At 53.8% G+C, this 12,302-nt stretch overlaps 1 protein-coding gene across 1 annotated transcript; it reads right to left on the bottom strand.

Moving 5' to 3' along the window:
* Positions 1–3,039: 3,039 nt before the first annotated feature.
* Positions 3,040–8,324, bottom strand: LOC122209477 (serine protease 29-like). Its single transcript, XM_042921345.1, has 7 exons — positions 8,272–8,324; positions 5,104–5,299; positions 4,954–5,014; positions 4,591–4,771; positions 4,202–4,467; positions 3,553–3,719; positions 3,040–3,476 (listed from the first exon to the last, which is right to left on the bottom strand). The coding sequence occupies exons 1-7, from the start codon at positions 8,322–8,324 to the stop codon at positions 3,312–3,314; spliced, it is 1,089 nt and encodes a 362-aa protein (XP_042777279.1). The 3' UTR covers positions 3,040–3,311.
* Between the last annotated feature and the right edge of the window lie 3,978 nt (positions 8,325–12,302).

The raw sequence follows: 12,302 nt of genomic DNA, 5'->3' as shown, positions 1-12,302 counted from the left end.
GAAGCTGGCCCGACCCCGACACCTCATCAGTACAGGCCAGGAGACTGGGTCTACATTAAGAGGCACCACCGAGAGACCTCGAGCCGCTCTGGAAAGGACCCTACATCGTGGTGCTGACAACCCCCACCGCTCTCAAAGTAGACGGCATCGTGACCTGGGTCCATCACACCCACGTTTGGCCAGTGGACCCCTCCTCGATCTGGAAGGACTTTGTCACGCGATGAGCCATCAGTCAGGACCACCACGACCCGCTAAAGCTCACCCACCGAATATTCGTAACTCTATTAACTCTGCATGTCATTGCTCATGCTGCCGGGAGTCCCCACGCCCCCAAAACATCACCTGGCAGATCATAGACACCGGCTCGGGGACAATACTTAATCAGACCTCCCAGAGCCACCCCAGGGACACTTGGTTCCCAGAACTTTGCGTAAACCTCCAAACTCTGTTGCCCTTGTCACCATAAATGCAGCCGGTCCCATGATTGGGTCCGAAAGCTACATGACAAGGGAGGAATGAAAGGGCCTATGCCAGGCAACTCCATCTTGTTCTGTGTCCTTCACCTTGACCACGCCTCCTCCCCTTGAGTAACCTCCAGCTCACCTGCCTCACAGGACTGGGACCCTTCCCCAGCCAATCGGCTGAGGCCACAGCCATTACCTCACCAACGGCCCCTAGGCCCCAGTAAAATCTTTGTCCTTTTGAAACTCGCTCTCTCTCCCTGGTATCTCACCGCTGCGTTGGTGCAGGTAGGGGATTGAGCTCGAGCTAGCTCGAATACAGGCTCTTTGCTTTTGCATCAGACTCGGCTCCCTGGTGGTCTTTGGGGATCATGAATTCTGGGCATAACATTTTTGCAGCCGGAGGTGTTTGTGCGTGTAGACTGAAGATTTCTCAGTTGTTCACACACGTGCGCTCTACTCCTTCTAGAACTGACCTCACATCGAGGGGGGCTGTGGAAGAACCGAGGCGGGACCTTCCCCTGGTGAGTGTCGAGCCCTCAGGGAAGGGGCCCAGCGAGGGTAGGGGCCAGAGGGGCATCGGGAGACTGGGCCCCGGTTCTGCCCATCAGACCCCCTTGGCTGCCATGTGACGTGAGACCTCGGCACAGGGGGGCAGGGAGGCCACACCTTCTTCTTAACCTGGAAGTTATTTTCATGACAAGTGTAGTACGCACCCCCTGGAAACTCTTGGCGGATATGGACGTGTCAAGGTAAAAAAAAGAAACAACCACGAAATCCGTCCTCCTTCCACCTTCCCTCATCCCACCCAGGAGCTGTCACTGTCCGTTGTTGGGGTGATGAGTTCTAGAACTTTCTGAGGCCTGAGTAGGCCTCGGGCCGGATGAGGTGTGGAGGGAGGCGCGTCTCGCAAGGAAAGACAAGGAAAGGCTCTGAGGGGACAGGGTGAGGGTGGAAAGATGGGACTAGGCTCCTTCACGCCCAGAGCTGCAGATCAGAGATGAATCGCACTTCGGGCGGCGAGGGGTGGGGGTTCTCGTGTGCCTGGAAACCAAACCCACACAGCCGAGAGGAGGAAAGGTCAGGGCCGAGGGCAGCCAGAGATGAGTCAGCGGCTACTGTGGGCGTGGGGGCAAGGAGGAGGGTTCCACCTGCGGAGGCCACCACGTGGGCCCACGTGACCCATGTCCCCTGGGCAACCAGAGGCCCCAGCAGGCTGGGAGGGCATCCCTGGGCCAGAGAAGGAAGGCACCTAGGGACAGGACCCCCCTCCCTGTGCCTCAGTTTGCTCTCCTGTCAAATAGGGGGCAGAAACGGCACCGTGTCCAGAGACATTGGGGGGGGCACAGATGACCCTCCGAGTTTCTGTCTCAAGCCGGGGCCGGGTGCAGACAAGTCCAGCCCCCTCCCAGAGCCCCTAATCAGCTCTGTCATCAGGCCCTGGCCACACGGCGGACAGTTAGGAAGCGCCTGCTCTGAGCTGGGCAGCTGGGGGCTGTGCCCATCTGATCTGCGGTGAAGACCACGGGACCCCGAGCGGGCACGGGGGTAGGGACGTGGGCAGCGTGGGCAGGCACAGACGCCTGTCACGAGGGCCTGTCTCCTGGCTCACTCTGGGCCTCGAGCTGGGACCCTCCGGGGCGGCCCCGAAGACCCGACTCCTGGAGGACAGAGGAGACGAGTCAGTGTGCCCCCCGGGAACCAGGGAGGGCTTCCTGGAGGTGGGGGACACCCATCCCGACCCCTGTCCAGGTGACGAGTAAAACAAACGTGGGTTTACAGACAGGCCACCCGGGGCCGCTCTGGTCCTGCTGTGGCCTGTGTGGCCCAGAGCCGGCCACTTAGTCCACGGGGCAGGATCCACGGGGCACAAATGGTGGGGACAGCCATAGCTGCAAGTGCCCAGAAGGAGCAGGTGGGGCCTGCCACGGAGCCTGCCCCTCAGCTCCTCCCTCCTCCCACCTCCCTCTTCCCACCTGCACAACAGGTGAATGGGCCCTCCCTGCCCCACCCTGGCCCGGCACATGGGCTCAGGGCAGCTCCTAACCCTGCAGCGCACACACATCATGGCCCTGGGGCACCGTGGTCTCCAGCCCCTCACCCGGCTGCCTACGGGGCATTTCTCTCTGGGTGCTGCCCAGCACCTGGAGCTCATACCCAACCAGGAGCTCCCAACCTGGAGCTCATACCCAACTCCCCCTGGGGAGCCAGCGAAGACCCTCACCTGAAGGTACCCAGATGGGCAAGCACGTCCCTAAAGGGGAGGACAAATTGGCATCATATCCAGGTCACTTTTGCGTGGCAACTGGTTAATTCCCAGAAGAGACCTTGCCTTACGAGAGAAGTAGGATGGACAGATGGATGGTTGGAAAGATGGAGCATGGAAGGAGGAATGGATGCAAGGTTGGAACCACGTGGTGGCCTCCGGTGCAGGACAGAGCTGGCGGCTGTGGCCGCAGAGTGGAGCCAACCCTGAGATCCTCACTCTCCCTTGCCAAGCCTGGTAGGACACCAGCCCCAGCGCGGCCCCCTGTACCTCGGGGCTGGCCGACACGCTCCCACGGAGAGCCCACTCCACAGAGACTGACCGCACTCTGGTCATTCCTCAAGCTCTTTAATTTGACAGACAGCACAGCGAGGCACCCTGGGGCCCAGGGACTTCCCGCCCGCCCCCTGGCATCTTCGTACTCCTTCCCCCAGCAGTCAGGGAAGTCCCGGACACTGAGGAGGCCAGAAGGAAGGCGGAGCCCAGGCCAGGGACGGGGGCGCAGAGGCTAAAGCAGCAGGCTCTGGGGGGAGGAAGGCATCTCTCCTCCGGGACCAGCCGGGCAGACGGCCAGCAGGCCCTGGTCAGAGGCCCCTCCCGATTTGCTGCGTGATCCAGGGCACGTACGTCTGGACGCGAGCATAGACCCCGGGACGGTTTCTCACGGCACAGCTGTCGCCCCAGCTGACCACTCCCACCAAGTGCCAAGCACCCGTCGTGTTGCAGACCAGAGGGCCTCCGGAGTCGCCCTGAGGAAGGAGAGAGAGCACTGAGCCCCGGCTGGCCTCCAGCGCGGGGTGGGGGCCGGGATGGGCTGGGACTCACCTGGCAGGAGTCCCGGCCCTCGGTCCCCGCACACAGCATGTCGTCCTGGATGATCTTCCTGCCCGCCAAGCGGTGGCTGGTCGCGTTGTGGTACTGCTGGTCACAGACGGCGTTCTCCACCACGCTCACCGCCACCTGCTGCAGACGGTAGGGCGGAGGCAGCAACTCTGGGGGAGAGACGTGACCGGAGGCTGGAGCGTGGCCCCCGCTGTCGGCCGCGAGCCTGCGTTCCCGCCCGGATCGCTCCCGTGGGGACCCCAGGGTGCAGGGTTCACATCTCCCTCTAAATCCCTAAGACCCGGAAGGTGGATTCTGCCTTTAGTTGGAAAGACCGGAAAGAAAATGCGGGGGGAATGGGGAGGGTTTCTGCCCGCCCCCCCAATATCTTCATATAAGTTGGAAAAATCTAAGAATATGAATTTCCTCGTCACAGTGTTGGGTCCCGAGCTCAGTTGTGCTTCAGGGACCCTCCAGCCTCTGGGGTCGGATCTCCCGATTGGGGCGCACACGGGGTGGGTGGGGGATGGTGTCGGAAGGCGATTCCTTTCCAGAACCTACAGACGCCCACCCGCCAGGACTTCTCCGTGTGGCAAGGTCGGGAAATGCCTCGCGGGGCCCCGAACCCCTCCCAACCCCACCCCGTACACACGGTGCACCATGACGGTGCCCCAGCCGGTCACCCAGCACTCGTCCTCTGGGGTGACTTCAAGCAGGGCCGACGGGAGCTTGACAGGCCTGACGTTAGCCGTGTATTTCACAGAGTGTGACAGCTGGAGCAGGGCCACGTCCGCACCCAGGTGGGCGTTGATGTAGTCAGGGTGGACGATGACTTGGGTCACATTCAGCAGCGTCCTCCCGCCGTAGAGGTACACGTCCCCGGCATGGATGCGGTAGGCTGCCGGGTCGGCGTCCTTCCTGGGGTCGCAAAGAAGCCATGGAGGCGGGTCCTTCGAGGGCGGCCCCCTCCGCCCCGCCTGGAGTCCGGATTCCCACACCTCCTGATTCACCCAGAGCTAGATGGCAGCGAGCAGGACTCACCGGTCGATGCAGTGGGCAGCGGTCAGCACCCACTTGGGGTGGATGAGGGAGCCCCCGCAGATGTGCACCCAGGAGGCCCAGTTATAATTGTAGACTTTCAGGCTGACCTGCCACGGCCACTTCCCCTGGGGGGCACTGAGGCCCCCGACGATGCCCACCAGCTCATTTCCTGGGAGGGAGGCTGGGAAGCAACATGAGGGGGGAGGGAGGCCAGGCCTCGGGGCCCGGGGCCGAGCCCTGTCCCCACCTAGGCCTCCCCCGAGGGCACAGAAAGGCAGCTCCAAGGCCCCCAAGTGACTGGAACTGGAGACAAGGTTACAGGAGCCTCTGGGAAGGGAGGACTCCCGTGGGGTCAGGACTCACCTGGGCTCCCCATGACGCAGGTCCCCGAGAAGAAGGGTGTCAGAAGCAACAGCCACAGCATCTGCGAAGAGAGAGGGCACGGAGGGACAGCTCAGGGCCGGGGGGGGCCAGGGGCCTCTGCAGCTGTGTGAGAGGGGACAGCGCCCCTACCTTGCCAGGCTCCACGGGTCTCTGCTCCGGGGGCCCCCGAGGTCCTTTATGTTTTGGCCACAGGAAGTGGGCGGGCGGCTTGGGCAGTGCTCCATTTGGGGGGGGGGTGGAGGATGGGGACGAAAGGCAGCCGGGTGTCAGGCTGAGGCCGGGGGCAGCTGCCACCTGGATACGCCGTCCCCGGCCCACGCCCCACCTGAGACTCGGCCGCCCTCAGCCACGCGGACTGGCCCCCGCCAGTGTCTCCAGCAGAGGAAGATCCCCGCACGCCCCAAGGCAGGCTCCTACACCCCCGGAGGCCGGGGAGGCCCCCCTCCTCACCCCCAGCTCGGAGCACGGGTCCCCAGGACTCAGGCATGTGGCGACGCAGCGGGCAGACATTCTCCCCCAAGGGCGGGCGGACTCCCAGGGCCCAGGACGCCCCCGCCCCGGCCACCGTTCCTACTCGGGCGCTTCCAGAAGCAGGGAGACCTTCGCTCCTCTGAGAAGGCCTCCGAGCATCAGCAGAGTGTGTTCAGGGGGGTGGGGAGCTGGTTCCCCATCACACACCCAGGAGGCCAGACTCCCACCCTGGCCGCCCACCCCTGGCTGAATGCGCTTCTCACGACACGTCTGAGCACCAGAGGCCGCAGAGCCCATGGCAGGTCCGGCCCGGAGCGCTGTCCACCCACCCTGCCCCGCTTCCGGCCAGTGCAGTCACGTCTCTTCCCAAGCGTTGGCCCGGCTGTCAGGGCCACAGACGGACCCCTGCACGTGGCACAGGGTCCCCATCCCCTGGACTCCGCCCCATCCTGAGTGGACAAACCCGGCTTCACAGCCCACCTTCCCAGCTGCCACCAATAGCACCCATCCAGGTGGCCTCCAAGGGGGCAAAAGATGCAATTTTTGTGGTGAGTCACACGGTGTCCCCTAAAGCTCCCCTTGATGCCGTATTGAGGCATGGGGAGGGCAGAGGTCCATGGTCTGACATAGGTTCCTTCAACACCACCCAGGAGAGTTGGGTGTAAGCATACGGCTCCTTCTACATCAGTGAATCCAATCTACATCAGGGACCCTGAACCCTGTGAGCCCCTTTTTCCTTCCAGCTTAGGGAAGCAGCTAGCCCTCCAGCAGCTTTGGGGTCCTGGCTGGGCCACCAAAGGTAAACGTCTGGCTGTCCACATGCTGCCAGCCTTGCTTTAGCAAATGTCAATATGAGCAGCTGCTGTATGGGGGATTCTCCCCCATTGTGATCAGGGCCTGGGACAAAACATGACGAGCGAGAGAGAGACAGGAGTGCCCTGTGCTCCTGGACAGGGCTGCATGCACAGAGCAGATAGCCTGAAGCCTGGGGAGAGGTGGACAAAGAGACAGGTAAGGAGAGAGAAACTGGATGAGTGATAGGGGATTGGGGCAAGACCGAGAGAGTGAAAGGAAGAAACACAGAGAGGTGTAGTTAGAGAGAAACAGAGACAAAGAGGAAGTACAAGGTGAAAAGTGGAGACCTGGTCCAGGTATGTGGATGGGGCGAGATGGGCCAGGGGAGAGGGGATGTGTGAAGTGGCTCTGAGTGTTGGGGCAGGAAGAGCTGGTATCATGGGCATCATAGTTTCATGACTCGAAGACTCCAACATCCTTGGGGCCAAGCTCTGCAGAGGCCATTGCAATTGAAAAGATGGGCATCTGTCACTTCTCCTGGAATTGCGGGGCTCAGCGTTATGTTCTGTCATGGAGAAGGATGTCTTCAGGGAGAGTGTGCTGCTCTTTGGCAGGTAAGCTCCAGAGCCCGCCCTGTGGGGAGGCGTCCCGGGGTCATCTGCCTCACTGCCCCAGGCCCTGTGGGATTTCCCCCCTCCCGCCACCAGCTGGCGTTCCTCATGTTCTGAACCCAGGCATGAGGCATCGTGTTGCCCCCAGGTCTGGTAGTCTGGACCTGGCAGAGTTGAACTGCTGATATTGATAAAAAGTGTTTGACAAGAATGTCCATATTCTCCCTCTGGAACGAGCGGTGTGCATCCAAATCGTGGGTTGCTATCCTCCTGTCCACAACCAATCTGAGGATTCTAGAAGGTAAGTGAACCCTTTAAAACACCATAGTCTTCTCTTACATCCTTCAAAGACAATTCCTTTTCCCAGCTTTCTTTTCATTTTGAAGAGATGGCAATTCCTAATTGAAGGCATGATGGTCCTATAGAAAATTGACCTACATGACTGATGGACATTATTTCATCCATCTGTATCCCTAAAGCACATGTCATTGGAAATATAAGCCACGAATGCATGTCGTAAATTCACAACAGATGTGTAGCTCCCTGTAAGTTGCATGCTGACCTTGTCACATATGTGTCATCAGATATTATTAGTGACTTTTCAGATAAGCTCTAAACATCAAGATGGTCATGTTAGAGAATCTGGTATAGATGGAATTTCACAGATTCTAAATTACGAATGACTTTTAATTTTTAATCTTTCTTTTTTCTTTTGTGAGAGAGCCCGAGCTGGGGTATGGGGGAGAGAGTGGGAGATACTGAATCTGAGGCAGGCTCCAGGCTCTCAGCTGTCAGGACAGAGCCTGATGCGGGGCTCAAACTGATGGGCTGCAAGATCATGACCTGAGTGGAAGGCGAACGCTTAACCAAGTAAGCCACCCAAGCGCCCCAGGAATGATAGCTTATTGGCAAAGAAAGAGAAATTAAAGATAGCATAAAGGATGTCGACTTTTAATTGAAATATTCTTCACACATTTGTTGTATTCGTTTTAGGCATACATTGTAGTCCTTCCATATGTCTATAAATTATGTTGTACTTAAGCACAAGTGTAGCTATCCTGTGAAAGCATGCAGTAGTATTATTACAGGATGGACTCTCTTCCATTGGCTGTCCCTTGTATCCCTAGGCTCATTCATTCCATAGCTGGAAGCCGGTATCTCTCTCTCAAAGGTGTCCATTCTTTATCTAACCTAAACACTTAGGTGGTCAACACCATTACCTCTTGTTCAGCATGTGTAATTTGGTGGTCTATTTTTCTGGAAACATTGCTTATAGCATTACAAATGATGTCATTACGTTAATAAATTCGGTTTCATTCTTCACTCACAAGAAAGGAGAAGGAAAAGATTTCTTTGTGTCCCAGGCCCTGTCACTAAGACCCTTCCCAATGTGGAGAACAGGCTGGGTTGCCCAGAGTACCTTCGGTCCCTCAGCTGAGCCCCCAGGGCCTTCAACATTGCAGGAATTCCCATGGTGGCCAGCAGAGAGAGCTCGAGCACCACAGACCCGGAGGGGCGGGCTCCTCTGCCTGGGCAGTGATGGCCAGCAGAGGGCGCACCGTCGGCTTTTCTGACCCAGGACACCTTAGAGCAGGAAGGGTCGCTGTTGCTCCCAGAGGACTCAGGGCCTCTTGTGGCTGCCTCAGGACAGAGAGCAGAGCTGCCTTTCCAGCGCGTTCTGCCACCCACCCCTGGGGAGACCTTGGGAGCTTTGCAGCAACTTGGCATCTCCTGAGTCCCACAGAGTATCTGCCTTGTTGTACTGAGTGCTGAGGAGGGGGCGCTGGGTGGCTTCCCTGGGCAAGCTGGTTGCTGGGCAGCACAGGCCCTTGCATTTTCTGGGCTGTTCCCGTGTTTCATTCCTCCCCTTCCCGGACAGTATTTGAACAAGACATATTTTACTGAAGGACTCGTGGATTGCGGGGTCCCACGACATCACCTCATCGATGCAGTCGATGGTTTGTTCCAGATTCAGGCTCGTTTCCGGGAAGAAACCCTGACAGAAGTTGAGAAGCACGGGAGCTGCATTCCGTTAGGACGTGAACACATGAAATGCTCGTCTCAGGACCTTCTAGAAGAATGAGCTGGGACCCAGTTTCTGCATCCTGCTGGAACCAGAGACGGAGGTAAGGGCACAACTGTCCCCCACATCATACATGCTTTTTTAAAAATTTCGTGGTTATTTTTCCAACCTAGTGAAGTGATTGAAAACTACAGAAAACCTGGTAGGTACCTGTCATTAACCTTAGGTTAACTTTTAATTTAAATTCCAGTGAGTGAAGACCCAGTGGAATAGTTTCAGGTGTGCAATATAGAGTAACCCTTGCACACGTCACCTGGTGCTCATCCCAGGTGCATTCTTAATCCCCAGCAGCTGTTTCACCCATTCCCCACCTCGCTGTGGAAGCCCTCAGTTTGTTTCCCAGTGAAGAGTCTGTTTCTTTGTCACTGTGTCCTTTACCCCCCCCCCCCCCTTGTTTTGTTTTATTTCCATGTGTTAGTGAAATCACCTGGTATTTGTCTTTCTCTGACAGGCTTTTTTCACCCAGCATAACATTCTGTCGCTCCTCCTCCTCGTGGCAAATGACAAGCTTTCCTGTTTTTACGGCTAAATAATATTACATTCCATATACTACATCTCAACCTATTCATCAGTTGATGGATGCTCGGGAAGTTTCCGTAATTTGGCTGTTGTACAAAATGCTGCTGTAAACATCAGGGTGCATGTATCCCTTTGAAAGATTATTTTTGTATTCTTTGTGTAAATACCTCGTGGTGAAATTGCTGGATCGTAAGGTAGTTCCATTTCCATTTTTTTTTTTTTATGAATCTCCGTGATGTTTTCCAGTGTGGCTGCACCAGTTTGCATTCCTACCCACAGTGCAAGAGGGTTTCTCTTTCCTCACATCCTTGGCAACACCTGCTGTTTCATCCTTCATTGATTTTAGTCATTCTGACGGATGTGATGTGTTATCTCGTTGTACTTTTGAATTGTATTTTCCTGAAGATCAGTATTGTTGAGCATCTTTTCACATGGCTTTGGCCATGTGTGTGTCTTCCTTGGGAAAATGTCCATTCGTGTCTTCTGCCCATTTTTAATCGGATTTCTCCTTTTGTGGGTGCTGTATGACTTTATTTGTTCTGGACACTAACCCTTAATCAGATGTCGTTTGCAAATAGTATTCTGTAGGTGTTTTAGTTTTGTTGATTATTTCCTTGGTGACAGAAGCTTTTTATTTTTATGAAGTCCCATTATTTTTGCTTGTGTTTCCCTCCACTCAGGAGATATATCTACAAAGACGTTTGTACAGCCAATGTCAACTAAGATACTGCCTGTGTTAATTATCCTCTGCGATTTTTATGGTTTCAGGTTTCACACATAGGTCTTTATCCATGTTGGATTTACTTTTGTGTATGTTGTAAGAAGGTGGTCCGTTGTTGGTCTTGTTTTGTTTTGCAGGTTGCTGTCTAGTTTTTCCAAAACCATATGTTGAGGAGATTTTTTTTAAGTTTATGTATTTATTTTTGAGAGACAGAGAGAATGCAGAAAAGGGGCCGAGAGAAATGGGACTGAGAATCCCACACATGCTCTGCACTGCCCTGAGATCATGACCTGAGCTGAACCCACAATCACACGCTTTGCAGCCACCCACGTCTCCCCAGACTATCTTTTTTTTTCCCATTGGATATGCTTTCCTGCTGTGTTGAGAATTAATTGACCATATAGGTGTGTGAGTTCATTTCTGCGTTTCCGTTCTATTGATCTCTGCATCTGTGTTGTTGTTGTTGTTGTTGTTGTTGTTGTTGTTTTTTCCAGGACCATACTCTTCTGTTCAGTACAGCTTTTTAATACAACCTGAAGTCTGGAATTGTGATGCACCAGCTTTAGTTTTCTTCTTCAATTTTGTTTTTGCTGTTTGGGGTCTTTGTCGTCCCATACAAATTTTGGGATTATTTGTTTTAGTTCTGTGACAAATGTTTCTGTTAGTGTGATAGGGATTTCATTACATATGCAGATTGTTTTGAGGAGTGTAGACATTCTAACAGTATTTTCTGCTTCCCATCCATGAGGGTGAAATCTATTTCCTTTTCTTTGTGTCCTCTTCCGTTTCTTTCATCAGTGTTTCACAGCCTTTAGAGTACAGATCTTTCACCTCTTTGGTTAGGTTCATTCTAGGTATCTTGGGGTATTTGGTGCACCTGTCAATGGGATGGATCCCTTACTTTCTCTTTCTGTTAATTCATTATTCGTCTACAGAAATGCAATAGAATTCTGTACATTGATTTCTGTATATTGTGATTTGTCGAATTCGTATATCAATCCTAGCAATTTTCATTGGAGTCTTTCCTGTTTTTTATAGAGAGCATCATGTCAGTTCCAAACAGCGAAAGTTCTGCTTCTTCCTGGCCAATTTGGATGCCTCGTTTCTTTTTTTGTCTGATTGCTGTGGCTAGGACTTCCTGTACTATGTGGAATAATAGTGGTGAGAGGGGTCATCCCTGTCTTGTCCCTGACCTTGGAGGAAACACTTTCAGTTTTTCCCCATTGAGGATGAGACGAGTTGTGGGTTTTTCCTAGATGACCTTTATGATTTGCAGGTAGGTTGAGTCTCAATGTACTTTGCTGAGGGTTTTTATCATGAATGGATGTGACATTTTGTCAGATGGTTTTCCTGCGTCTGTTGAAAGCATCATATTGTTCTTATCCTTTCTTCTATTACTGTGGTGCATCATGTTGATTGATCTGTGAATGTGGAACCACCCTTGCAGCCCGGGAATATATCCCACTTGATTATGGTAAATGATTCTATTCATGTATTGTTGTCTTTAATTTGCAGGTATCTTACTGAGAATTTGTGCATACATACTCATCAGGCTGTTGGTCGGCAGTTTTATTTAAAATTTTTTAACATATTTTTAAATGTTTCTTTCTTTCCTTAGATAGAGTACATAAAAGTGGGGGAGGGGCAGAGAGACAGGGAGAGAGAGAATCCTGGCCATGCCCCACACTGTCAATGCACGGTCCAATGTGGGACTCGAACCTACGCACCGCAAGATAATGTCCTAATCCAAAATGAAGAGTTGGACAGCAAACCTACCGAGCCACACAGGAGCCCCGGCAGTTTTCGGTTTTGGTGGAGGCTTTATCTGGTGTTGGTATCAGGGTGATGATGGCCTCATAAGATGAATTTGTAAGTTTTCCTTCTTTTTGACTTTTTGTAATAATTCGAGGAGAATACATATTACTTCTTCCTTAAATGGATGGTAGACTTCATCAGGGAAGCCCTCTGGCCCTGAACTCTTGTGTTCGGGGAGTTTTTTTTTTTTTTCTTACTGCTTTGATTTCTTTCTGTTTTCAGATTTTACGTATCTTCCTTTTTCAGTTTTGGTAGTTTTTGTGTTTCTAGGAATTTGTCCATTTTTCTCAGAGTGTCCAATTTGTTGCATATA

The sequence above is a fragment of the Panthera leo genome, chromosome E3 (genome assembly GCF_018350215.1).
Source record: "Panthera leo isolate Ple1 chromosome E3, P.leo_Ple1_pat1.1, whole genome shotgun sequence".
Lineage (NCBI taxonomy): Eukaryota > Metazoa > Chordata > Mammalia > Carnivora > Felidae > Panthera > Panthera leo.
This window is presented reverse-complemented; position numbering and strand designations above follow the sequence as displayed.